This window comes from Acomys russatus, chromosome 11, assembly GCF_903995435.1.
Source record: "Acomys russatus chromosome 11, mAcoRus1.1, whole genome shotgun sequence".
NCBI classification, from domain to species: domain Eukaryota; kingdom Metazoa; phylum Chordata; class Mammalia; order Rodentia; family Muridae; genus Acomys; species Acomys russatus.
This window is the reverse complement of record NC_067147.1, coordinates 32,591,918-32,619,153: the sequence shown is the minus strand read 5'-3', so window position 1 is coordinate 32,619,153 and position 27,236 is coordinate 32,591,918. Positions and strand designations below refer to the sequence as shown.

General features: G+C 40.0%; 1 protein-coding gene across 1 annotated transcript in view; it reads left to right on the top strand.

Moving 5' to 3' along the window:
• The window catches only part of Tbc1d5 (TBC1 domain family member 5), a 414,735-nt gene that overhangs the window by 341,104 nt on the left and 46,395 nt on the right, over nucleotides 1-27,236 (top strand). Inside the window, exons 17-18 of the mRNA XM_051153048.1 lie at nucleotides 11,872-12,170; nucleotides 16,078-16,143. Of these exons, the coding sequence (XP_051009005.1) occupies nucleotides 11,872-12,170; nucleotides 16,078-16,143 (365 nt within the window). The remainder of the gene's footprint in view (nucleotides 1-11,871; nucleotides 12,171-16,077; nucleotides 16,144-27,236) is intronic.

Sequence of the window (27,236 nt, the reverse complement as noted above, 5' to 3'; positions counted from 1 at the left end):
AGTAGTCCTACTTTGAGGCCTGAAATCATCTTTGACTTCTGTTTTGTCTTATATCACACATCAGCTCCACCAGCAAATCCTCTTCAAAATGTGTCCTGTAACAAATGGCTTTCCTCTCTGTACTGCCAGTACCAACCAGGTCAAAATTGACCATGCTTCCTCCCTTTATTGTAGAAACCATCCACTACTCAGAGCCTCTTAAAACACCTAAGTCAAAATCCAGAGAAACTTTTCTCATACTTTGTAATGCAGACACTTGCTATCTACTGTCTGTCTGTCTGTCCTCATTTACTATGATGCTCTGTGCACATGTTCACTGGGCTACAGCTCTCCATTCCTTCATGTGCACAGCACGTATTTCCCATGCCTGGAATGTCTACTCAGTCTCTACTCAAATAGAGGATTCTTCTTACTGGTCTACAATGACGGACCCCTTCCCTCTGTGTCCTTGGTTTCTGTTCTTTTTTATACCAATACTGCCTGAAACAGCATTTCATTAATCTGTCTGTATGTATGTCTGTCTGTCTTTCTGTCTGTCTGTCTATCTATCTATCTGGTTACTGATTGCAGAAATGTTTCTGTTTGCTTCTTACATTAAGAAAACTCTATAGTTGTCCTTTTAACTGTACTGTACCACTGCTGTACAGCACTCTCCTCCAAGCCAAACAGCCTACATCTTAAGAAGTTCAGCTGTATGAGCGGCAAACATGGTCTCAGCTGTTTGATAACATTCCCTCCTAGATCAAAGGGGTGGGGAGAGTGTTGGAATCCTCACCTAAGCATCCAGCCAGTCATGTACAGTTGTAAGCAGTTCTGCCCTAACTGCTCATGCCCTTGGGGTCTTAGGGAAGGGATAGAGTATACAGGCTGGGAAAGTCTAGAAGGGGCTCCATCTCTGTGGCTACATGGAAGCTATCTTCCATTCTGTGTGAAGATTTCCCAGTGTAGCTGCTATGGGGTCACTCACATTCCTGTGAATAACCCCCTACCTGTGTACTGTAAACAAGTCCAATAGACTCATTAGTTGTGAGGGTAAACTTTTGGTGTGATCATGCCCTGGTTTGTAACTGGAACCTTAGGAGGAGGAGATACACTGGATTAAACAACCACTTAGTGTAGGAAGGTCCTCTTGATGATACCAGAGAAAATAGAATCGTTATCATTCAGTTTGTGACCCCAAACAGCAACCTGCCTGAAAAATATACTGGTTCAGTAGTGGCACAAATGTCATGGGAGTAGCCACCCACTTGTATGTGTTATTTAAGGCCCACTCCATGAGACGGAACCCATACCTGACACTGCTAAGGTGACCAAGAACCTCAGACTAGAGAGGTCATGGGCCTAAGGGAAAACCTACTACTTTTATTCTGCTAAAGGAACATAGAATTAAAATTATTCCTAATGACATATTGCTCCACCCTCAGCAGAGAAGCACCTTCTTGAAGTAGATGGTAATAAACACAGAGCTCCACAACTGGACAATATGCAGAGTGTGCGAGTTTGGAGCACTCAGCTTTCAGTGGAATGTCTTCATCAAACCCTCCCCTCAAGGATTTCTCCCAGATTCTTACTCACCTTGTATTATTTATTTATCTGCTTACTCGCTTACTTATTTTCTTGTCAATTTACTTATTTAGAGAGAAAGAAGGAAGGAAAGAAATACTATCTTGTAGCAGATGTTCTAGTCCTCTGGCTCTCACAATTTTTCCACCACCTCTTTCACAGTGTTGCCTGATAGCTAGGTTACTCCAGGTTACATAGTATTATCTTTCGATGAACAGAAAAATAAATAATTTTGATGAAGCTAATTTTACCTGGTTTTTCTTCCAGTGTTGTTTCCTACTCTGTTTCTCTTATAGGAGCTTCTCAACACTTTCAGCCAGACACTGCTATTTAATAAAGACACTAGTAATACTCATGTTTATAGCATATTTCAGAAAGAGTAAAAAATAAAATCGGGAGGAGTAAAAGGTTAGAACCTGGGGTGGGGTGGTGGAGTCCAAGCTTCCAGCAATAATGTATGACAATACATGCAAGGGAGCCAACTCAGCCCTCATGCCGCCTTGTGTTTTATTGAAGGTTCAGTCTTGTAGGCAGAGAGTACTAATAACGAGTAACTTGAGCTACTCAGTCTCTCTAGAGATCCATCTGAAACAAGGTTGTATAAGGAGGAGGGAGTTAGTGTGGAGGGATTCAGGGGAAGAGTGGAGGGCTTGCCTGATAATGGTGTGTTACAGGGTCTGGGTCAACAGAAAACATGTATTTTCTGCAAATCCCACTGTTACTACAAACTATTTGGTGTGGCCAAAGGGCTGGGTATTTTTAGACACTCTTTTTAGGCAAGAGACTTGGAGGTGATATTCTAGGACTCAGCCAGAGGCCAGCCCCAAATACCACTGGAGCACACAGTGCAGTGCAGCCTAGGGCTGCTGAAATGATGCTGCACCACAGACCTCTGTTTTTGTCTGCAAGTTGTATGATACGATTATTGGTGTTTAAGTTTGTTATTCACCTCAAATGAATTTTTGTATGTAGAGTAATTTAAGAGTTGAGGTTTATTTCTTTTACACAGTGTCTTAGTTACTGTACTATTGCTGTGAAAAAACATCATGATGGAGGCAGCTTATATTTTTAAAATATCAATTGGGGGCTTTCTGACAGTCTCAGAGTCCACAATCATCTTGGTGGAAAGCATAGTAGCAGGCAGTCGTGGTACTGTAGTAGCAGCTGAGAGCCTAATCCTGATCTGCAGGCAGGAGGCAGGAGGCCAAGACTGGGCCTGGCATGGGCTTCTGAAGGCCAAGCACCCAGCCCTAGTGACATACTTCCCCCAACAAGCCTGCACTGATCACTCCTTCTGAAGATGTTCACTAGCCAGGGACCAGCTGTCCATACATGTGAGCATATGGGCCATTCTCACTCAAACCACCGCACGTACATGTCTAACTTTTCCGCCACAGTTGGTTAAAAGGTCTTTCCTTCTCCTCTTGCACTAAATTAAGTTCTTGGTTGAAGATCAGTTTGCCATACATGTTGAGGTTCCTTTCTGGACTCTGCCCTTTCTCATAACTCACTGGATTTCGTTATGTGTATTTTATCAAACGTTGATTTTTAGGTAGACTGTCTTCTCAATTTTCTTCCTTTTTTCTTACTTCAGCTATTTCAACCTTGAATTTTCAGATAACTTTTATGACCAGCTCTTGGCTTTGTGCAGTTTTGGTGAGATTTTGGCAGGAGGAGAGTGAAACCTGTGGAGAGTGTGGAAGGAGCTGCTGCCCGGGGCCCCTAGGGTCTGTCCGCACTCAGCTTCTCCTTCACATTCTTAGCCACCTAACAGTTAGTATTATAGGTGTCCTAGACATTTTTAAATAAGAATAAACTAATTCTCTCCCTTTTCTACATCTAATTTGTCTCTTTGTTTTAAAAAATATGATCATTGTCTTTTATGGACTCGTTTGCCTTGTGCTGTACTGGCATCCGTACCCCTGCCTTAGCAGTCAGCTCTCAGTATATGATTAACTGCAACTACCCTAACCTGTTTGTGAGGTATTTGGTGATTCTCATATTGTGGAAAGAAGGGGAAAAACTTCCCAGCGAGTGAGCCATTCAGAATTATGTCCTCTCTCATTTTAGTGTGTCTCTAAGGCAGGGCTCCTTGACTCTTAAGACAGTGAGTATATGCTGTGCTTACAGCTTATGGCTCTGGCTCATAAAACCAGAAAATAAATTAAAGAAATAGAAGTGTTTATTCTGTAGATATATCTTGGGAAATTTAATGGCTTTATATCCTATGATTAATGTATAGTTGCTAATGACTCGTTATTGTTAGTTTAGCCAATGTTGTAAACTGTTCAGACCCAATTAGGTAAGCTCCAGGGTGCACCTTATACCTATCCGTTTATTAGTGCCAACCTTTTTGTTCAAAATAAGCACTACTTCTTTTGTTTTGCATCATATTGGGAAACAGTCTACCTGCCATGTGTTAAGAGAATTGTAGTCATTTGGGGCTAAGGAAGGTATTGAGACAGGGTCTCTTGCATCCTAGCCAAGGCTGTTCCTTTGAATATTACTCTCCTGCCTACACTTCACACCCAGCCAGAACGGTAGTTATTAGAACTGAATGGAAATGTTTCCCTTACAACCAAGACTCATAAGTATTAAGTAATAGAGGCATACTTTATCCTGTAGTTTTAATAACATCCTATAAGATCTGGAGTTCCTTGAGATGGGAAGTGAATTCATTTTCTAAGATGAGAAACCTCAGCTGCATGTGGAGGTTCACACCATTAATCCCAACACTCAGGAGGCAGAGACAGAGGCAGACAGATCTACCTTGTAAGTTCCAGGGCAGTCGGGGCTACATAATAGAGACCCTGTCTCAAAAAGCAAAACAAAACAAAAAATAAAGATAACAAGTCTCATAACAAGCAAATTAAAATTAGACATAAATATCTTTAGAAGCCAAGTCTAATGGCATGTACTCTGTACTTTCAGCACCCAGGGAGCTGGGGCAAGAAAATTGCAAGTTCAAGGCCATGGATGGCCAGTTGTCACTTAGGACTGAGTGTAGGGAGGGTGTATATATCAGAGTGAGGGCTTCACATTCAGGTCGGTTTGTTTTCTTTTGTCTTTTTCTTTTTTAAATTATAATTTATCATATTACATCCCTATTATTGTTATCCCCTCACTTGTATCTTCCCATTCCCACCCTCCTTTCTTCTTTTACCTATTCGCCTTCCCTGGACCTCTGACAGAAGCGGAGCTCCTCCCCCACTATATTGCTACAGCCTATCAGGTCTCATCCAAATAGCCTGCTTCCCCTTCCTCTGTGTGCCCGCATGGCCTCCCCACCAAGGGGAAGTAATTAAATCGAGGGCACCAGAGTTCATGTCAGAGACAGTTCCTGCTCTCCCCCACAACCATGGTGAATGAGCTGTTCATTGGCTAGCTCTAAACAGGGGGTCTAGGTTTGCTGCATGCATTGTCCTTGGTTGGTGCAACAGTTTGTGCAGGCCCCTCTGGGTCCAGATGCAACAGCCTTAATGGTCTCCTTGTGGGGCTCCTGAAACCATCCCCACCTTCGTCTATACCACTCTCAGCACTCCACTCAGAGCCCAGAAAAATCTGTCCCAATCCCCCACTGAGTGGAGTCTCTCAGAGGACATCTATGTTGGGCTAATATCCACTTATAAGTGAGAATATACCGTGCGTGTCTTTCTGGGTCAGGTTACCTCACTCAGGAAGTACACCCAAAGTAACCAAATTTAGAAAACTAGTTCACTTTTTATAATTAAAACTTTTCAACTTAAAAGAATTTTTAAGAATAGTAAATATTCTGAGTCTTGAGAGAAGGCTTATGATATAGATATTTTGTGCTAACTACATGCACTCTTTTATTATCTGAACAGTGACCAGTTGTGGGTCTTTTTCTCTCTACATGCTAATCACTGTCTGCTGTGAAAAATAAGCTTCTTTCATGAGGAGTAAAAGGTGCACTCACGTGTGTGTATAATGATAAATTAGCGCTGGTTTATTACTATGTCCTAGCAGATTAACAGTGATAACTTCTCCCATACAGTCTGTGGCCTACCCAATCTCAGGTTCTTGGGCCCATTAAGAGTGCCAAGCATGAGTTTATTCTTGAGGAACTGGCCTTAAATTCAATTTTAAAGTGTTCTTTTACTTCCTCTATACATTCATCCCACTATATGCCACTGGGCATATCTTGCCGGGCCAGTCATTATTAATCTCAGGGTTCACAGCTGGAAGAGGGGGCAGAAAGATTGTCAAAACCAGCGGATGGCTATAATGCAACGGTGTTTACTAGACACAATAGGGCAGTTTCACATATGCACTGAACTCACAGCAGCTGGAATAGCGTGCCCAAAATCAAGCCAGACAAAATTCCAGCATGGAAGAGAGCTGTAACCAGGAAGTCCTATCTCTAGCTTAGGAGATGTGGTAGTTAATGGCTTCTGGGAGAGAGAGTTCATTTCTTCAGAGATGCAGTCCTTGAGGGGGTATATGCTTCCGTAGGTAACCCTTCACCTATGCATATACTGGCAGCACTGAGAGCACTCCGTGAGTTTAAAAAAAAAAAAAAAAAAGCGAACACATGAACTTGGGAGGGAAGAGAGGGAATGGAGAATAGGCTTTATCAAAATATATGTATGTATGAAATTATCAATATCAATATAATATTAAATACTAGCTTAGATGTTAGAGTTATCTTGAAAATGGCTCTGAATGCTAATGTAAGCATTACAATAATCTAAAATAGTATTATCTTGCAATTCTGTCAACTGTCTTAAATTCCCACAGAAGTAGTTGTGCAAAAGCATAAAATAAATAAATCTGAACCATGATCTGCTCAGAGTAGATCCGTAATAACAAACTAGCAATACACAGGAATATGGGGGGAGATTGTTCCTTTCCCAAAACCAGATGTGTATATGTACTTTTAAGTACTTTTGCACTTAAAAGTAATCTATTTAATATTATTTTAAATTACTATTTGATAATTTAATGCTATCTAAAGCATTAGATGGCGTTAAAGCATTCTTGATCAAGATATGATAGATTCTCTTTCCTCCTAGTCTCCTTACCCCTTTGTCATCCCTAACCACGTCTTGTCACCTGTCCTTCCCCATGTCTTTCCTCTTTCATGTCCAATGTGCCCTTTGACCCACCCAAGTTCTTCCTTTTCTTTACCCTCCTTCCTTATCTTTTACCCTCTCTTTGTCTCCTTTCTAGTTTTTAAGAGTTAGTCACCCCCAAACCCCACACAGACATTACAGACTAGGATTCACATGTGAAAGAAAACATCAAATTTTTTGTCTTTCTGAGTTTAGGTTACCGTGCTTAGTATTTTACCTTCCAGATTCATCCATTTTCCTGAAATTTTCATTTCTCTTTAGAGCTGCATAAAATTCCATTGTGCATATGCACCACGTCTTCATTACCTGTTAATCTGTTGATGGGCATTTAGGCTGCTTCCATTTTCCTGTTGCCATGCAAAAGAGCAGCAGTAAACATGGATGTCCACATAGGATAGAGTCCTTTGTCTATGCCTAGGAGTAGTTATATCTGGGTCATAGGATAATTTTGTTGGGTTTTGTTTGGTTGGTTGGTTTGGTTTTGTTGTTTTGTTTTGTTTTGTTTTGTTTTTAGGAAGCCTCTATACTGATTTCCATAATGGTTGTCCTCATTTGCCCTCTCAGCATTGGTTGTCAGATCTCTGGGTGGCAGCCATTCCATCTGCGTGAGATGATATCTCAAAGTAGTTTTATTTGCATTTCCCTGATGACTAGAGATGTGATTTTATGTGAATGGGTGTTTTATGAGCACATTTCCTGCACTACAGGTATGACTGGTTCCTGTAAAAGATAAAAGGATATCAGATCCCCTTGGACTGGAGTTTCAGATGGTTGTGAGCCACGATGTGGGTGCTGTGAATTAAACCTCGATCCTCTGGAAGAGCAACCAGTCCCCTTAAACACTGAACCATCTTGCTAGCCCTAAATTGACTTTTTAATGAACCATAGTGATTATTTAAACTATCCAGGTCCAAATAATTAGCAAAAAATAAAAATCAAAAGTTATCTAAGTCAACCTATGTTTCCAATTTGTAGTTTTTGTAATACTTTTTAAAAGGTAGAATATTTTCACACTTCATTCTTCTGATAATTATATTTTCAATCAACAAAAAAACACAATAAGCATAGCCATCTAAAAATGTTGACATGCACCTACATAACAATTGTGTTGGTAGACTTGAGAAAAGTGAGGGTAGAAATTAATCAGATATTAATATGCCTTTAAATGCTATCCCTGGACAGGCAGAGAATGAAGAAAAGATAAGTAAATCAACAACTAAATGGGCAATCCAAGTATTCAAACTTGGGGAAAAAAACAGTAAAAAGGAATAACATGGAAATTGTAAATATGAATGAAGGATATGGGGATACTTCAAAATAAATTGAAAATTATTCTTTTTCAAAAATATAGGGAAGAATCTAAGAAAATTGTATTATAGTTAGTGATTTAAACAAATGTTGTTTGTCTTTTGGGGGCCTTTGGGTTTTTTAGGGTGTTTTTTGTTTGTTCATTTTGTTAGCATTCAGAAATGCTTTAGATAGTGGCTGAAAATGGGTCACGACTCTGGCACATAAGGTGGTGAAGACGAGCTGTTTAAGCTGAGGAAGGAACCAGGGGTAGGAAAGACAGCCAGTCTCCCATTTCCGCAGTCACTGAAACTGAGCAAAAGAAGTCCCCAAATAGTCCAATCAAAGCTGAATTATGATGCGAGTGTCTCAGAGAGATTCTTGCTTCTTCTGAAAATGCTGCTGGAAAAGGTAATACCAAAAGTCTAAGATCTCGGCACTATTTTAAATCTCTCTTATTTGTGCTGTCAGACTTCAGTCACACAGATTTGAGTATCCAATGTCTTGTTAACTCCAGGTTCCTCTGGCTGTTTCTTTCAACAGTGTATATTACACTGTTTCCGGTCCCCACCATCCTTCAAATCTGACAACTGCATTAATTCCCGTGACTTAATAGCACACACCACAGCCACTAGTACTATCCTAAGGTGTTTATTAGTTCATGTGAAGAATATTGCTACTTTATTAAGCACTAAATTGAATAACTTTGATGTAAAAACTGTCATGCCTGAAAAACAAACCATGGAAGACATGCTTTTCTTAGAAGTTCATGACATGATTTGCCATTGCTTCTATCTTAAAAACACTTGCCTTCAAGAGTTGTTTTAAAAAGAAAATATGCTTCTAAAAGTTCTGAGTGGTAGATGAAGAAGAATATGTTTTAAAAAACATTTTTAAAAGAAGCTCATCTCTTTTTAAAAGCTGTTCAGATGAGGAGAAAAATCTCTCAGCACAAGCTTGATCTGTATGTTTTGTGGTTATTAGTAGTAATGAAGATGCGCTAACCGCACTCTCCTGGTGATGCTGTAGCTGTTTCTTAGTGCTTGTATCAACATATAAATTTCACAACTGGCAATATGGGAATTTGACTAGTACATTTTTGTTTATATAAAGGGGTAACAACATTATAAACTTCTTCATATCTTTGAATTATGGATCTTGATTTGCACACAAGACTGAAATGCAGCTGAGCATGGCAGCCATCCGTGTGCTGCCACTCACTAGGAACAGGCATATGTGCAGGCTGAGTGACAGAAGCAGAGATGACTGCCTCATTAGTCCAGAGTCCTTTTTATTTCACTCATTGTTTATAAGCAGTAAGCATGGGTTGAGACCCTTGTCTTCCCCTAGCTATGGTGTGTGCATATTGGGTGTGTCCTGCTTCAATAACAGTTAGTAGAAGATGAAAAATAAGTGGTGTCTACGCTCTGTATATCCTTACTGCCATTAGGAAATATTTTTAACAAATTTTTGGAAAAATATTAAATAGCTCAATTCTGCAAACATGAAACAATACAAAAGGAATCATTTGAATTACTTTTATTAAATTATTTTTACACTGCATTATGTTATAAGTAAATATGTATTTCTTTTATAACACTTTTATATTTGAGTTGCTCTTCTCAAATACAGTCTAAGTCCTCCAGTAGTTAGCCCAGAGCATTAGCTAATGCCATCTGAGGAAACTTTACGGAAGGAAGAAACATGATGGTGTTTCCTTTTTATTACAGAACTATAGATTGGTTCTGTTTCAGAGTGGCAGCTAGTAATGCCAAGTATATAACTGCCATAGGAAAAGGAGAAATGCTTTGAAAGTGCTACCAAGTAGATATGAGAGAAGGAAATAAAAGTAAAAGTCAAGGTAACTAAATTCTAGTAACCTTGGTTTCACTTTTATGAGAAGAGGCTAAGTGTCTACTAATGAGTTGACTAGTAAAAATATAAACTTTCGTGTTGTCATTGAGTTGTACTACCTCCTACAACTAAAATTATTTATGGTAAGTAACCCTGGGATATGCTACAAAACTGAATCATTTGGGAAATAATTGTTTATATAACAAATATTCATTTGGTGGTTCCTGGCAGACCCATTTATAACACAGAGCCTGGCAAACCATGGAAGACAAGAAATACAATGTGAGATTGGAGACTGGTGGAGGGAGGGATAGGAGACTGATGGAGGGAGGGATGCTTAAAGGTTAGTATCTACTAGATGGTAGAATACAACAGATATGGACTTTTGGATCTTTAGAGATGGTATCCAACTCTCTTTGTAGGTCTCCTTTATACCACAAAGAAGGTTTTAAAGATTTATTTATTATTTATTTATACACTATTCTGCCCACATGTGTGCCTACCTGCCAGAAGAGGGCACCAGATCTCATTGTAGATGGTTGTGAGCCACCATGTGATTGCTGGGATTTGAACTCAAGATCTTTGGAAGAACATACAGTGGTCTTAACCTCTGAGCCATATTTATGTGGGGTTTTTTTATTAATATGGTTTGGATAGGAAATATTCCTCCCAAAAGCTTCTTGTATCTAGCTTAGTCCTTAACTGGTGCCTCCAACCATTGAGGAGTAATTGGATCATTTGAGAGCTCTGACTTTTTCAGTGTATTAATTGCTCAAACATTCCTAATACGATGACATTATCAAAAGATAGTTGCATATGGGAGATGGCATGTAGTTGGAGTTTCTTTGCTGGGCCCTTCATGTCTAGTCTCCCTGCTTGCTATGAAGTCAGTAGCAGTTCTGCAGTGTGCTTCCAACCATGACAACTCTCCCTAGCCTTACACTCAAGACGGTGGAGCTAGCTGTCTACTGACTTACCAAGAGCCAAAGCACATCTGTCCTCCAGGCAGTTCTGGAGACGTGCGGAAGTACAGCTCTACACGTCACCCTCATCAGTCTTAATTATAGAGATCTCAACCCATCTAAAACTAGATCTTTGTCTTCAGCCAAGAAAAGAATTTTAGGATAACTCAGTATGAAACAGAGTTGGGCTTTTTCATATAGATGTTAAGTCCAAAGATAAAAGGTAAAGAGGCACAAGGAAAGACAGACACATCTCAGAGTCTAGGTAGGGCTTCTCAAAGAAGAGCCCTGGTTTGTTACAAGGGCATTGGTGATACAGATTCAAGCACAAAGGTTAAGAGAAAGAGTGCCAATTGGGGAAAAGAGTAAGACACACCCAAGGGTAGAACATGAGCTTACAAAGGGATAGTTGTATTAGTGTTTCAGTATTAGCCATGAGTGCTATGTCAGTGGCTCTCACATTGCATCTCAAAAGCTTGCTAAGAAGCTTCCTACCTTTCCTGCCTATGTTTGACAAGAGAGTTAGTTATAAGCAGCTCCAGAGATGCCTTGGATGGGACTATCATCTGATAAAGTAAAATCAGGAGCCACTGGGGCTGTGAGTACAAGGCTTTCTAGTGAAACTCCTGGAAGATCATAGGCTTATAGTTAGGAGAAGAGAGAGCTGTGAGGCAAATGGTGTGAGCTTTCTTAGACTCTTTGGTTCTCAGCTGGCTAGAGGCATCCAGCAGGCTCTAGGATGAAGAGCTTTTCCTTCCTATGTCCTGCCGTCTCCCCTTCCTGTCCTCCCTCAGTTAAGTCAGATACTCTGTTACAGCTAAACAAGTCAGACCATACGGATTCGTTATTAGCTGGAGCGTCCAGGAGTAGAAGCACTGGCCCAGATGTGCCTTGTCGGAGGGAATGATTGGCGATCCTCATGGTCTACAAGCCACTTTACTATGCTGTGGTCACATTCCGTTTGTACTTCTTTGCAGAGCTGACTTTGTAAGCGGCCCCTTTCAAGGCTAGACATGCTGGTTTTATTCCAGAGGAATATGTGAAATGCATTATCCTCCAAGTTAAAGAATGTTGACCCACTTCATGTGATTTTTCTCCTTTTCATTTCAAAGGACCAATGCCAGAGGTGCTCCCCTGAATATACACAAGGTCTCCAACAGCCTGATCAACTTTGGGAGGAAGTTGATTTCTCCAGCCTCGGCTCCAGGCCCTGTACCTGGGAGCAATAGCAGCAGTTCTTTTTCTGCTGCCATCCCCACCAGGACCTCCACAGAAGCCCCCAGGCACCATTTGCTCCAGCAACAACAACCACAGCAACAACCGCAGCAGCAGCAGCAGCAGCAGCAGCAGCAGCAGCAGCAGCAGCAGAGACTGATGAAATCTGAAAGCATGCCGGTACAGTTGAACAAAGGTAGGAGGAAATTCCAGTAAATGTAAAGAACCTGATGAGTAGCCTGAGACTTTCTCACTTTCCTGTGAGAAACCAACATCTCAAAAGCAGAACTCCATGAAAACTCGAGTTTCAAGAATCTATTGTCTGTGATCCTTTGTCAGTTAGAGCTTAGACATTGTACTCTTCTTGACTAAGTTCATTTGAGTTATTTGACAAGATATTTTTTAGCATTTGTACTGCAGTGCGTTCTACATGTTGCTATATGGATGTCCATGTCATGTGATGCTATGAACTGTCTAGCACAGAACTCATCAGTTGACTGACAGAAGCTATCACTGTTCTCTGATAGCTTCATTGCAAATGTTTCTGAGTCTTCACATCTTTCAGAAGAATCTGAGGTGGGAAGGCCCAGTAACATGGGCTACACTAGTCATTAGCAACCATTTAGAGGAATGTTTGTGGCTTCTCATCTCATGCACTTGTTCCATCGCTAAGGAATACAAACTGAACCTCTAGGAGAACAAAAACTGCTAAATGAAATCCTAAGTAACCAAAATAAACATTCATAGCCATACACTAAATGGTACAGCCATAAAATGGGCATAGGAGCAGGGAAAGCCTGAGGGATGATGGAGGCAGTGCACTTCATTAGGCGAGGAAAGCACTGTCCTGAGCATCCTTGCTGATCTCCCTTGTTTCCTGGCCTGCCCAGTGCTTCCTCTCCCGTAAGCTCTGCCCACAGAACCTTATGCATCTTATTTAGAGCCATCACATTTACTTTCTGTAGCAGGTTAGAAACAAATACATTTCTTTTCATTGGTGGGACTAGTAACTATACACTGGGGGTAAGAAGTAGCAGCATGACGGCAACAACTGCCGAGAAAGCGTAGCAGTTTGTGGCCTGGAGTCCCTGCAAGCACCCTGACTTACGCTTGACTCGTGGGCTGGAGAGATGGCTCAGCCGGAAAACCTGACTCGTGCCTTCCGTGAATACCTACAATATAGCAGCATTCAGCATTTAGTGCAGTCAATAGTAATGGTCATGTCAGAACGAACAAAAGTTACTTTCTTAAGGACATACAAAATTATAAAGATTTTACATATTGGCATTTAAATTGGAGCTTAGTACCTGGTGATGCTAATTAATGTGTCTTTCATGTGTGTGCACATACATGTGCTTCTGAAGCCCTTCACTGCTGTCACTGTGTTTTTAGTTTTTATATTACTTTGTCTATATGAAAGATTAGGTTTTATATGATTAGTATTTAAGGCTTATTAGAATATTCAGTTTACCTTCTATGAGAATGCTCATTTAAAATTACATTCTTTTCTTTTTAATGTAGACTGTCATACATGATTTAAAGAAAAGATATCAAGTCATTAACATGTTGAAAATGTATCTTAATGCCAAGAGACATGCCCACTTCCAGAATGGAAATGAATGTTATTTTATATATCTCTTAATTGTACTGTTTTATTGTTCTAAACAAATATGATTTCAATATTGCTTTGATAACAAGCTTTAGTCTGTTGTAATTCTAACTGATGGCAGGCAAATGAGTCAGAGAATCTCTTAATGCTTTAGCTTAAATTTTCTGAGAAACCAAGCCAAATGACTATAGAAATATAAAGTTGTATCTCTAAGGAAATGTCAAGTATTAATATCACAGTAAGTGAGAAAGGAAGTGCATGGAGCTGGAACAATTGCTGAATACTAATCCCCAGTTACAAGGAGACATCAGAGCTCTTCAGCACTGTGTGGGAACATGAGTATCACTGAGGCACTTCCTAACTGATCCCTATCCTAACAGAAATTGCCCTTGATTTTTTTTTTTTTAACAGTTCTTCTATTTTGTTTCTGGCTCATTCGTCTTATGTCAACTCCCACTGAAACACACACACACACACACACACACACACACACACACACACACACACACACCTAAAAACAACTTGCTTACTTTCTATATTAACAACAAAAATCCCTGCTAGTGTTCCTACTTATGTAAAAGATTGGCTGAAGTAAAGAGCCAGAAGAACCATTATGGAGATAGACTTTTTGCTTTATGGCATTCCTCTCTGCACTTTCTGGTAAACAATACCTGAAGCTCTGTTTTCTCACATAAAACAAGAGTATACAGACTCCTGAAACCTGTGGAGAAACCTCTGGGTGACAAGTGTACCATTAACTTAACACTGAAGAGCAGTCCTCCAACACTGGCCCTGGATGCTACTTTCCCACAGAACTCTTGCTGTGCTGTCCTCACTGACAACTATGGAGGCCCATCCAGACAGAAGCATCCACCAAGTGCCTTTGAGGAGAGATAATGTGACAGCCTTCTTAGTATACTCAGACGGAAAGTTTGAAAGTTGCTTTCAAAAGTGGTTGTTTGTAAAGATAGAAAATTATAGCTTTTATACGATATAGTTACTTGCAATTCTAACAGGAGGTTATGCTACCCAAAGCCATGCACATGTGACTTAAAATGCATAGGGTAGTCTGTGTATCCACAGAGGGAAAAGAGATACCAGAGCCATTTCCTAGTAATATTTAGAGTAAATATTAAGACAAGTCTTTAGTGTCTCAGTAGAGACCAAAAGATCTTTGAAGATCTATATAGCAAAATGAGTAACCGTATAGACTTGAAAATGTATAGAAATCCATCCCACCATTTATCAGTCAGTTTAGCTAACTGTATAATGAAAACTCAGGTTGTGACCATTTCATTTTTACTTAAAGCACTTCTTTGGGATACGTTCCTATTCACAAATTTTATTTCATTTCTAGAACATTTCTGTGTGCTGTTAGTTCATAGAAATGGGGTGCTGATAGCACAGGACCATGATACAGGTCACAGTGCATTAAAGTGACCAGAATACTGAGGGATATTTTTCAATTCAAAAGTCAACTTTTACTAAAATATGTGTGTGATTATATATGTTAATCAGTATATTATTTATATTATATAGTATATTAATTAGCAATTATATACAAATACATATGTATTATAAAAGCTAAAGAAGAAACAGGCCTGTTAAATCATAGACTACACACAAGAAATCTGGTGCCTTTTAAAAGGCTTGCTTTCTTTTGCTTAGTAACCTCATAATAGTCTTGAGACGGTGCTGTGCAGGGCATGGCCCTGATGACTGTGGCTGTCCCCGTTGTTGAGCACTGTCAGCCCAGAAGGACACGGAAGAGATGAGAATCCAGTGTCTGTGTACCCATCTTGGTGGCGTCTACTTTTGTGCTCCTTTTCTTTCTTGCCTGGGTTACTAAAACGGGCTTTTCCATCCCTGTTTCCTTTCTATATGTGCATCTCTTTCTTTTTTATATTTGAACACTGCTTTATTATAAGCATTTGCTACCGTTCCAACTTGTAATTAAACGTTGCCTATAGAAGCATATCAAGTTAAAGGTGTGCAGTTACAGATGCATTTGAAAATACATGTGGTAAGCTTGGAAATCTTTTCACTGGAAAACATGAAACCAGAGCTTGGTAGATTTCTGTGCTTTAAAGTTCAGTCTAAAACATTTTCTGATATAGGAATACATCAGTTTCAAAAGAATGCCAGTTAATAAATGTTGTATTACTTACATTTGAATAATTCTTTTTTAAAAGATATCTAAAAATCACACTAATATGTGTAATATCATAAAATCTGCTCAAGAAAATCATTTTTGGTTGCGGTTCCAATCCCTAGTGTAGTAGGAGCCTGTGTGTTTTTCCTTTAGTAAAAACAAACACAAAATCTCCATAGGAAACATTCTTTTAAATAAATTTATATTTTTCTAAGCTTTCACTGTATTTTCTGTACTATATTTTTAGTAATTTGATAAAAATATTACCCCATTGAGTATGAAAGACAAAAGATTGCCTATTTTCCTTTATTACATCTAATTATTTTTTCTTATGAAATCTAGGGGATGTAGTTACAGGAAGCGATGCTCAGGTTTCTGTTCCTGTCCAGGCTCTAACTGACCTCCAAGGTACTGTTGCTACCTCTCTGTCTCTGTCTCTATCTCTATCTCTATCTCTGTCTGTCTGTCTGTCTCTCTCTCTGTCTCTGTCTCTCTGTCTCTCTCTCTCTCTCTCTCTGTGTCTCTCTCTCTGTCTCTGTGTCTCTCTCTCTCTCTCTCTCTCTCTCTCTCTCTCTCTCTCTCTCTCTCTCTCTCTCTCTCTCTCTCTCTCTCTCTCTGTCTCTCTCTCTCTGTGTCTCTCTCTCTCTCTCTCTCTCTCTCTCTCTCTCTCTCTCTCTCTCTCTCTCTCTCTCTCTCTCTCTCTCTCTCGCATTTGTTAACTCACCACACACTACCTGACTTTCAGTATCACAAACCACTCCACCTCCCAAACCCATTATTTCTGGCCTTACCCTCCATTCAGCTTATCGGTCTATCGGTCTGCTACCATAGTTTGGCCACTAAGTGGCACTGTTGTGTAAAACAAAGGTTTATGCTCAGTTTCGACTTGGGTGGCATCAGGCTCTAATGTGGCTTTTCTCTTTACTGTGCACAATCTTTTTCTTTGCAAAATATGATTCAACCTATGTTTGCAGTCATTTTTACCATTATGTTCTGTAGCGTAGCTGGCACAAGGAGGGTATTTTGTTATTGGATAGGGCCTCTGTAACATTTAACAAATTTGTTATAAGATTTGTTTCTATGCTATGACTACCCATATTTTACCTTAAAAATTATCACCAGTCTTTTTTACAGCTATTTTTTAAAAATGTTTTAAGTATCACCTTCATATTAAAAATTGTGTCATCCAATTTAGCCAGTGCAACATACTGCCATAGTGAGTGATAATGGTTTACAGTCAAAAACAAAAACATTTTAATATATCCATGAGTTTAGTTTAAGAAATACAAAAAAGTGTATATATTTTCAGTACTTCCTTATGGGATTTTAAAACATAAGTATTTAAGATCACTTTATTAATTTTTATTCGCACCTTTTTGGTGAAATATGCCATAAAGAGAATATTTGTGTTACATGGAAATTTAGACTTAAAGTTTCTTTCATTCAAATACAAGCTAAAATGAGAGTAATACAGTATTATTTAAACTCATACCATGTTTTGCTTAACTTAAAAGATACATATAATAAACCATATTTATTAAATACCATTCATCATTCTTTTTTCTTTCACTGAGACTCTGTATTCAACAATATTCATTCAAGTTTATCCAAGAAGCATTTGTTGAAGTACCTGTTCTCTGCCAAGCTATTTTTGTTGGTCCCATGGGTCCCCACAGTGTCACTAGCTTCTTGGAAGTTACTCGTGCTTTAAGATGGCTAATCAAGACAACTGAGTTGGGAACTAGCCCTTTTTCTGAGTGTGTTTAGAATCCCCATTACGCAGCTCGCACGCGCGCACACCTGCACAATCACACACACACACACACACACACACACACACACACACACACGCACACACACGCACACACTGTGACAGAGGGGGTATCAATCCGATAGGGAAGGTTGCAGCCATCTGATGTCACATGCATTTTTAACCAGTGCTGATGACCCAGCAAGAATGGAACAAGGAGATGGCCCCTGCATCTTCTGGACTAGATAAGGCACGTGTGCTTCCCTCAGCAGACTTACTAAAGAGTGTGAAGGGAGAAGAAGTAAAAGCAAACTAGAACAGTTAGTGGTAATAGCTCAGCCTCTTTAGTCTGTGCTGAACAGGAGCAAAGCAATAAAGAAAATGAGGAAATGAAATGAATATCAAACTTTCAGAGACCACTTACTGCATACAGCCACACACACAGTAGTTGTGTGGATTTTTTAAAAGAAAAATGGGAATGTAATAGGCTCATGAGTTAGAACAATAAATAATTTCTAGAAAATAATTAGATGTTTTCTTCTATATTTTGTATTGTAGATTGCAATCACAAAAAAAAAAACTTTGTTACTGCAAAATTTGTTTCTTAAAGATTTGATATCATGTTTCTTTTATATCATTTTAGATATTTTATTGCCATAAATATCTTGAAAGTTTTTATTTCTGTGTATATTTATGCCATATATATATATATACATACATATATATAATAAATATTATATACAACACCCAAAGCAGTGTACCATTACATACCCTGAGTAGCCTTCATTAGGTTTCATATGATTGCTTCTAGCAGGGAGAAACTGAGGACGAAGATGGGAGTCATGTTTATTTGACAAGAGCTCACTTGTCTATAGATGACCTCCCTTGAGGACTGTTAATTAACAGTAATGTCCAAGTGCAGATGGCAAGCAGAAAATTGTTAGGACAAGAAGTAAGAGGCCAAGTCACCTGGAGTAGAACACAATAAAAAATAAGAGACAGCTCCTCCTTGCAGGAGCAACAGAAGAAATAAAAAAAATTTAAACAAAGAAGTTCCTTTACAAGTAGCAATTCTAGGGGCAGGAGAGATGGCTCAGTGGTTAAGAGCACTGCCTGCTCTTCCAAAGGACCCAGGTTCAATTCCCAGCACCCACATGGCAGCTCACAATTGTCTGTAACTCTAAGAGCTAACACCCTTACACCAATGCACATAAATTAAAAAAAAAAAAAGTAGCAACTCGAGCTACTGTTATGGTAAGCCTGAGGTGGACAAACAGCTCCGTTGTGTTTAGCATTACTGTTACATGACAAATGGCTTAGCTTGAAAATGTGATTTTATGGACTACTTGCTCCAAAAATACACTAAGTAAATGAGTGTTCTGGCTAAGTTTGGTTGGTTAATTGGTTGATTGATTTTTGGGGGGTTTGGTTTGGTTTGGTTTTCTCAACTTGACCAAGAAAAGTGCTGTGCTATATGAGAAAAGAAAGCTCAGTTTGCCAACAGATTGCCTCTAGGCAAGTTTGTGGTGCATTTTCTTGGTTGGTGATTGATGTAGGTGGTCCCAGCCTGTGGTGAGGGGCAGTTGCCGTCCCTGGGCAGATAGTCCTGAAAGCAAGCCAGCAGCAGCAATCCTCTGTAGCTTCTGCTTCAGGTCCTCGCTCCTGGTTCCTAGCCTGAGTTCCCACTCCGACTTCGCTCCGTGATGGAGTATGAGTTGGAAGCCGAAATAAAGTCCTTCCTCCGTGAGTTGCTTTTGGTTGTGGTGTTTTATTACAGTGATAAAAAGCCTAATGAAGATAGAAAGTGATTGGTACCATGTCCGGGTATTGCTTTTACAGAGCTAACCATGTTAAATCAGGTTATGGAAGGATTTGGAAGGACTTTGGAACTCTGGGCTGGAAAAGCCACTGAGTACTCAGAGCTTAATGAGCTGTTGCTGTGGGAACTTGAAAGATAATGCTGAGAGCAGGGCAGATTATAGAGGCCTAGTTTGTGAAGTTTCAGAAGGAAGCAAAGAGTGTCAGGGCACTTACATGGTATTTTGAATTAAGAACCTACAGTTCTGGTCCACAGGAGCTGAAAAATTATCATGATTAAGGGACCAGAACCACTAAAGTGAAACCTTTGCTTTGCTGTTTCAATCAATAATTGTCAGATAGGGCTGAAGAATCAGCTGTGATTAAGATGAGACCGGAGTTACTGAGGCAAACAGTCTAGGAAGTGTTTCCTCCAGGCTGCAAAAAGAGTGTGTGATCCAGAGCAGGCCAAGACTGAGCTTTGTGCTAGCAGCTGAACTAGGTACTGGTGTGAAAAGACTCCCAGGCAGAAGACGCATGGAAAGCAGCTGCGGCCTGTCACTGGTGCCCGTGCAGCCTCCGCTGCAGTTAGAAGGCCCCAGCACTAAGTGGGTAGTGGAGAGAAGTTGAGGTTTGGCACCTTGTCTAGAGAAAGTCCAGAAGAGAACCCAGGATTGCTGATTGATGAAGATGCCGCCCAGTGGCAGTGGAGACCCCAGCATACTGGACATATTGGTACTGTGGGACAACCACCCAGATGTGGAGTGGAGCCAGCCTGAACATACAAGGCAAGGCCAGCTGCTTGTGCTGTGGGTGGCAGAGCCAGAGCAGTGGAGCTGCCGAGTCCTTGGTGCCCAGAGGATTGTAAGCTTCAGACATCGGTCTTGTTTTGTCTTGTTTTTTTGTTGTTGTTGTTTTGTTTTGTTTTTGTTTTTGTTTTCTGTTGGAGTTTAATTTTGCTTTGATCTCATTGTGACTATTTCCTGGTTCTTCCTCTTTGAGTTAGAAATATATAACTTCTTTTTTGATTTCATGGAATCTGCAGCTGAGAGATTTTTCTTTGTATATTTTATAGAGACTTGGAACTTTGTCTCTTTACAGCATCCTTAGTGTCTTTCCAAGTTCCAAGTGTTTGAATTTAAAAGAAGGTGGGACTTAAAAAGTTGAAATATATTATGGTATTAATATCAATATGCCATCTTAGGGACAAATGAGAAAGGAAAGATTAAAGTTCAAGACTGATGTCTTAAAAAAAAAAAAAAAAGACTGATGTCTTTGTGTGTCAAATTGACAAGGGATGAATTGTGCTGGTTGGGTTTTTTCAATTTGTCAAAAGCTAGAGTTGTTTAAAAGGATTGAGGCTCAACTGAGAAAATGCCCCCATGAGATCTGCCTGTAAGCAAACCTCTGTGGGGAATTTCCTTGGTTGCTGTGGGAGGCCACAGCCCATTACATGGGTGGTGTTACCCCTGTGTAGATTATCCTGGAGTATATAAAGAAAACTAACTCAGCAAGCCATGTCAAGCCAGCAAGCAACATGTTTGTATGTTTGTTTCTTTGTTTTTGAGACAAGGTCTCAATGTGTAACCTTGGCTAGCCTCCCCTGTGTAGATCAGGTTGGCCTAGAACTCACAGAGATCTGCCTGCCTCTGCTTCCTACAAGTAGGAATTAAGGTGTGAACCACCATGCCAGGGCTTAGTCATGGTCTTTTGCCATAACTGTAATATCCATAAGGCAGTGAGTTGTTGTTGTTGTTGTCGTCGTCGTCGTCATCAACACCACGAGCCGCCACCACCATTATCAGTGTCGATGTCATTTCCTGAGAACAAACTTAGAATTGGCCTCTTCTTTTTTTTTTTTTTTTTTTTTTTTTTTTCCAAACGGCTTCCTTCTGTTCTATGTTTCCTTAATGCTAGGCCACAATTCCTACTGGCTATGTGACACAGGTCTTATTAGGGAAACAGAGTGGTGCAGCCTTGCCCAGAATGGGCCCTACAATCTAGCCAGGGTCCAAGTCCTGGCTGAATCACTAGATGAGCTGGGCTAGTGACTGAGCCTCTTGTTTATAGTGAGAGAATAAGAACAGCCCCTTGCATTACGCATTGGATGTGGCAAGAATCACATCCAGAGACCTTCTAGGTCTGTGTGATGCAGCTGGAATATAGACACACTTTTAATCCAGGAGACAGAGGCAGGCAGATCTGAGTTCGAGGCCAGTCTGGAATAGAGCCTTTAATCCCAAACAGTGAAGGTAAAGTTAGTTTATAAAAGGAAGCACCATGTTTGAAAGTGATTTATAATTCAGTGGCAGAAAAAGTGACAAATCAGAAATTTTTGACAGAAATAGGATACAGCCAACTCTCAGGAGGAGAGGAAAAGGAACCTACTTAAGGGTCAATTAAGAGAAAAGCCTGTAATCCCAGCACTTGTAAAGGCAAAGGCAAGTGGATCACTGAGTTCGAGGTCTACAAAGTGAGTCCAGGACAGCCAAGGCTACACAGAGAAACCCTGTCTCAAAACACCAAAAGACAGAGGTGGGGAGGGGCAGTTTTACCAGGAAAGATATACAGAGGCAGGTTGAAGACAGAACAAGCTAGGCATAGGTTAAGACAGAACGAACAAGCCAGAGAATGCAAAGGAGCCAGAAGTTTAGAGTAGATTGCTGGAGTTAGTTTGAGGCCAAGCAGAGCAATTCAAGGGCCAGGAGAGAAGCCAGATTGAATAAATCAGCTGGGAAAGGAGCTTGAGCCAGAACAGCTGAATTGAATCAACCAGCAAGAGCTCAGTAAGAACAAGAGAGGGTGAGCTAAATAAGAAATAAGTCTCAGGGACTGAAAAGGTTCTAGGCCTGGGTTAGATTGTATGGAGGCTAGAAGCTTCCAGGACTAGGTCTAGGTTAGCAGACAGAGATAGTAAGCATCTGAGACAACAACTGAAACAGGCAAATAAAAGTTCCTTTTACATCGTCCTCGTACCTGTACCTGCTCAAGTAGTGATGATGGTAGTCTCAAACACCTTCCTGGTTTTTAGAATCAAATTATGAAGGAGCTTTTTGTTCAAGGAAAATTGTAAAATAGCCAACACATCTATACTTCTTAATTATTCTGATATTCTAGACACTTTTTTCTTTTTGGAAACTAGTACGCAATCCAGCAGTGCTTGACTTCTTCAGTCGGGTTAGAGCAGGATATTCACTGTCTCCTGGCATCAAGATACATGTCTGTAGTGAGTACGGATCAAGCTCTGATACTCTGTGTCACTCAGCTGCTCATGGCAACAAGCTGTTCTCAGATAGCAAGCAGATGCTTCCAGTGCTCTCGTGTATGAAGTCAAGCCGGGGCCAAGCTGCTCCTGGCATTCCCTCCTCACTCCCCTGGGCTGTCTTTCTTACCTCTGTCCTTAATGAACGAGCCTTTTGATTACTTTGCTTTTGCATCTCTCGTGTCTAGACTCACGTTCTGTCTGTCTGAAATATGCTCTAGCTCTTGTTCATCTCATTGAGTCTTTTGAAAAAAGAAACACACAAAAATATTATCCATAAGACACAGCAGGAACATAAGTTATACTATTTCTTCATCCTCTGCCAGTCGAGGCTCCTAAGAGATTTTTGACAAATAACTTTCATTGCTGGACTTCGAGGAGGAACACAGCCACTTGCTTTGTGTGTTGACAGGTACAGAGAAGGCCACAGCCCACTCCAGGGGGTCCTTGGATAAGCAGAATGTAGCCTGGATGCGGAGCACCACAGCCATGTGCTTCCTACCTAGCTAGTGTAGTACACCTATTATTTATGCTTCATATCTAGTGTAGTACAGCTCCAGAGCCTCTCTGTAGCTTCTGGGACGTGGGCATGCTGAGGACACTTAGCCCTGGGCTGAGTGATGACTGGGGAGTCACCCCACTGCGTCATGCCAGTGCCCTTGTTCTTTCTGAAAACTCTTCAGCCCAAGACAGGACTGCTCACGCAGAAATGTTTTCAGAAGATCTCTGGAGGGAAGGAAATTAGTACAGTTTCTACTTCCGTAAGGTCTAAACCATGGTACTTCTAAAATAACAAAAATATTATCAAACTAATTTAGATAGTTAAGGAGGGAAAACATTTTGTGCAAAGTTTTTATGTGACACCCAGGATTCAGAAATATAGTTACTTCTATTGGGATAGTCTTAAAGCTTGCACAAATCTGTTTGACTTATGCTAACACACACACACACACACACACACGTGTCTTTAAGCTAATGAATTAAACTTCTTGAGCCTCGATTTTTTATAAGCACCTCGTGGCATGTTTAGGATTGGATGGATTCATATGTACCATAGTCAACTTACATTCACAATGCCTGTACAGTGTCTTGTTCCTCTTTCTGGCTTCTACTACTGAAGTAAGTAAGCCCAAAAAGTAGGACTGTAAGAAGGGTGGGAAGAAGATGCTTAGTACTCTTCTTACACATTTGAAGTCTGGAATCAAAAATTTCTTAGTTTTGTTATCATTTAACCATGGAAATCATTGATTGATACAAATAAGATTTTGTCCTTTGATATTGTTTATTTTCTTTAATGGAGCAAAGTCCCAGTGGATTATAATGAAAATTTACTTACATGTTACACACTCCTTGTGAATAGATGGATGTGCATGGTTGTGTAATACACGCCACGTGCCTTCTTTCTGAAAATATTCAAGGCAGCTAACATTTTACAAAATATGATGTATGTAACTGTTCACAACTCTTCCATTTTGGAAGAAAATGAGAAAAAACGAGCTATAATAATCTACAAGTACTAATGTGTTCTAAGGGTATAATAAAATTTAAATTATTCTATCTGGAATTTAGATTAACTGTGAATTTGAACTATAACGTCAAGTATTGAGAGTCTAGAGAATGTAAGTAGAGTTAATAATCAAGGGAGCAATAAGGAAAATTTCCCAGAGCAAAAGAAACATACTGGCATGGAGACTGAAAACAGCTTAACAGGCAGAGTGAAAATGAAGCATGCCCATCTCTAGAAGCCCCGTAAGAAACCTGGAGGACTTGAAGCATATGGGGTCTGTTTATATTTAGAGTTTTACAGGAAAATTGTATTACACTTTGGCACCTGTAAGAACTCAGGTCTACCAGCAGATCCACTCTCCTCCTGTTGACACTAAAGCACAGCTCTCGCCTGGAGAAGATAAGGGAGAGCATTCTGGAGCCAAATATGAATGATCATATCCCGGGAACAAATTACCTCAAATTCCATGTTCCCACATGGATGTGAGTTCATGAACTTTTCTTAAAAACAGAACAAAGAAAATCATAAATCGTGGTGCTTCTCAAATACGTTGCTGGAAACATTAAGTAGGTGGTTATGGCAAAGTGGAGAAATCTCAGCTGTAGGCCACTGGATTTTGTTAATACATCCCAAGAATGGCTATGTGTGAAGGTAAGGACTCCCAAGATAAATAACTAGGCTCTAAGACCTGCAACATTCCAACCTCTCCACTTCATGAGATTTTAATCAGTCAATCCACACTTGCAGACATAGCTTCTTTCCAGTTCTTGTTCACTCTCCCCGTACCCAAGTACTACTTTAATGTACTCCTATACACGTCTCCACTTAGGAAAGTAGCCGTCTACATGATTTGAATTAATAAGGAAGTTAGAAACAAAAACTGCTGCTTTCTGACGAGAACAATGATGCCACTTTCCTGGCCCTGGGAGTGCTGGAGGACCTAGCGCCCGGCAGGAAAGCTACTTAAGTAGTACAGGGTTGATGAGTAACTCCTGAAGGAAAGGGGAAAGCCAGGCTTTATAGTAAATGCACAAATAATGTCCCATATTCATCTAAGGTTAAGAAACATACAAGGAACGGGCATACATACAACACACAAAACGTATGCCCCCCACACACACACACAGCCAATTTCAGGAATTGTAGAAAAATATCTTTAAATCAATTTGTAAAAAGCTTCATATAACCTTTCAAAATGTCATAAAAGACTCTCAGCCTTACTAGTTACTAAGAGACTTCAAAAATACAGTAAAGTCTACCTTTCATGCTGTTAACTAAATAAGTAAATATGAATAGATACTTGTTAGAATATACATAGTAATACATATCCTTATACATGTGCAAAATATGCTCAGTCTCTGCAAAGATGATACTTTAAAAATGCTCAGTTTCAAACTTTTAAAAGTCTAAAAGAAGGCAATTTGGGATCATTCATCTCCATCTAAAATGTGCTTTTAGTAAAACATGGTAGCATATACACCACTTTCAGCACATCCGGAGCAGAGACAGAAGTACTGCCACAAGCTTGAGGCCAGAGTGAGCTATGCAGTAAGTTCCAGACTATCTGTAGCTACATAGCAGACACCGTCTCAAACAAATAAAACCAAAAATATTTTAAATTAAACAAAATGCACATATAGACTTAGGTGTTGGATTCATATAAATCTACTTTATAGAAACAGAGCCTTTTAGTGTTTGGGGTTTTTCATTTTTGTTTTTGTTTGGTTGGTTGTTTTGTCTTTTTGAGACAGGTTTTCTCTGTGTAACAGCCCAGTCCTCAGGCTGGCCTTGAACTCATAAAGATTTGCCTGTCTCTGCCTCCAAGTGCTGGGATTAAAGGTGTGCACCACGACTACCCGGCTTCTACTTTTTGTTTGTTTGTTTGTGTGAAATCGCAGCTTTTTAAAGTACTGGTTACCATTGTATTTATAAAGGCCAAGGATAAGAAAAAATTAACCGTGCTCAAATGTGGTTAAAAGCAATCAGAAGACTGTCTCTGAAGAAACTTACACATCTGATTTTACTAGATAATTATGTTCAAAAAACTATAGAGAACCATTTTGTAATGGCTACAAAATAAAAACAGTGTCTTGCCGCATAGTTAAGTCAAAGCAAAAACTTTGTCATGGTGATTCAAACTCCTTTTTCTATGAGTTTCTAAGTTTAATGGCTGTATATGTAAAATAGGCAGACTTTCAAGACAAGCCCAGAAGCAAGCCACAGAAGGAAGCTTTTAGGGCATTGAGATGTCTAAAGGCTTTCTCTTATAGAGAAATGCAGCAGGAGCCAAGGGACAGTGGCCCAAAAAAGTCAAAATCAATAGATCCAGACTCCTGGAATCCAAGCAGAGGTTTACAACAATCCAAAAAGCCTTTATTCCAAGAAAAAGATAGAATCTCTTGCTCTCTTACCACCCACCTCTACAGCAGCCTTGAAAGCCAGCACCCTGCAGCTTTTACAGGGGACAGATGGATGTGGAGTACCCTCAAGTCAAGGTCCTAGTGAGTTACTGCTCCTTAACCTGTCAGCAGCTCTACAGTCAAGCTGATCTTCATCTGCCTCTGTCAGAACGTGCTAAATGAGAGAGCCTACCCTGAGGTGTCTGTGGAAGGCAACTGCTGGCAATCCTTAAACATCACAACTGCCCAAAGCAACAGTACCGATTAGAAAAAAGATTAACAAGGAGTTCAGAGGTCAAAAGCCAAAAAGGGCTTCAATGTATGAATAGGATGTCAACAAGGGGCTCTCTGATTCCAACATATTCTGGAAGGCCACACGTGTAAGCAGTACTGTGTTGGTGTCCAAGAAAGGCTGATATAGACATAGTCTCTCAACTGTGGATGAATTTGAGCCTCTGCATGAACAGGAAGTGAGGGCTACAGCAGTTATAAACTGCCTGCTGGGACATCCTTGATGCACCCCAACACCCACAGAACCCTGGCAAAGACTTAAGAAAAGAAAGTCTTGTCCATTTGTAGACCACTGAAGTATCCAAGCAAAGGCTTCAGTGACCACACAAAATGGAGAAGGACTTTAGAATCCCTTGAGTAAAGTCACTAACACAACAGCAGAGAGCAGGATAGGTGGATTCAGGAGGTAGACTTGCATGGGGTCTAATTTCCAGAATTGCCACTTTCTATTACATCTCAGTTCCAATAGAAACCATAAGGCATTCAGGAAAATAT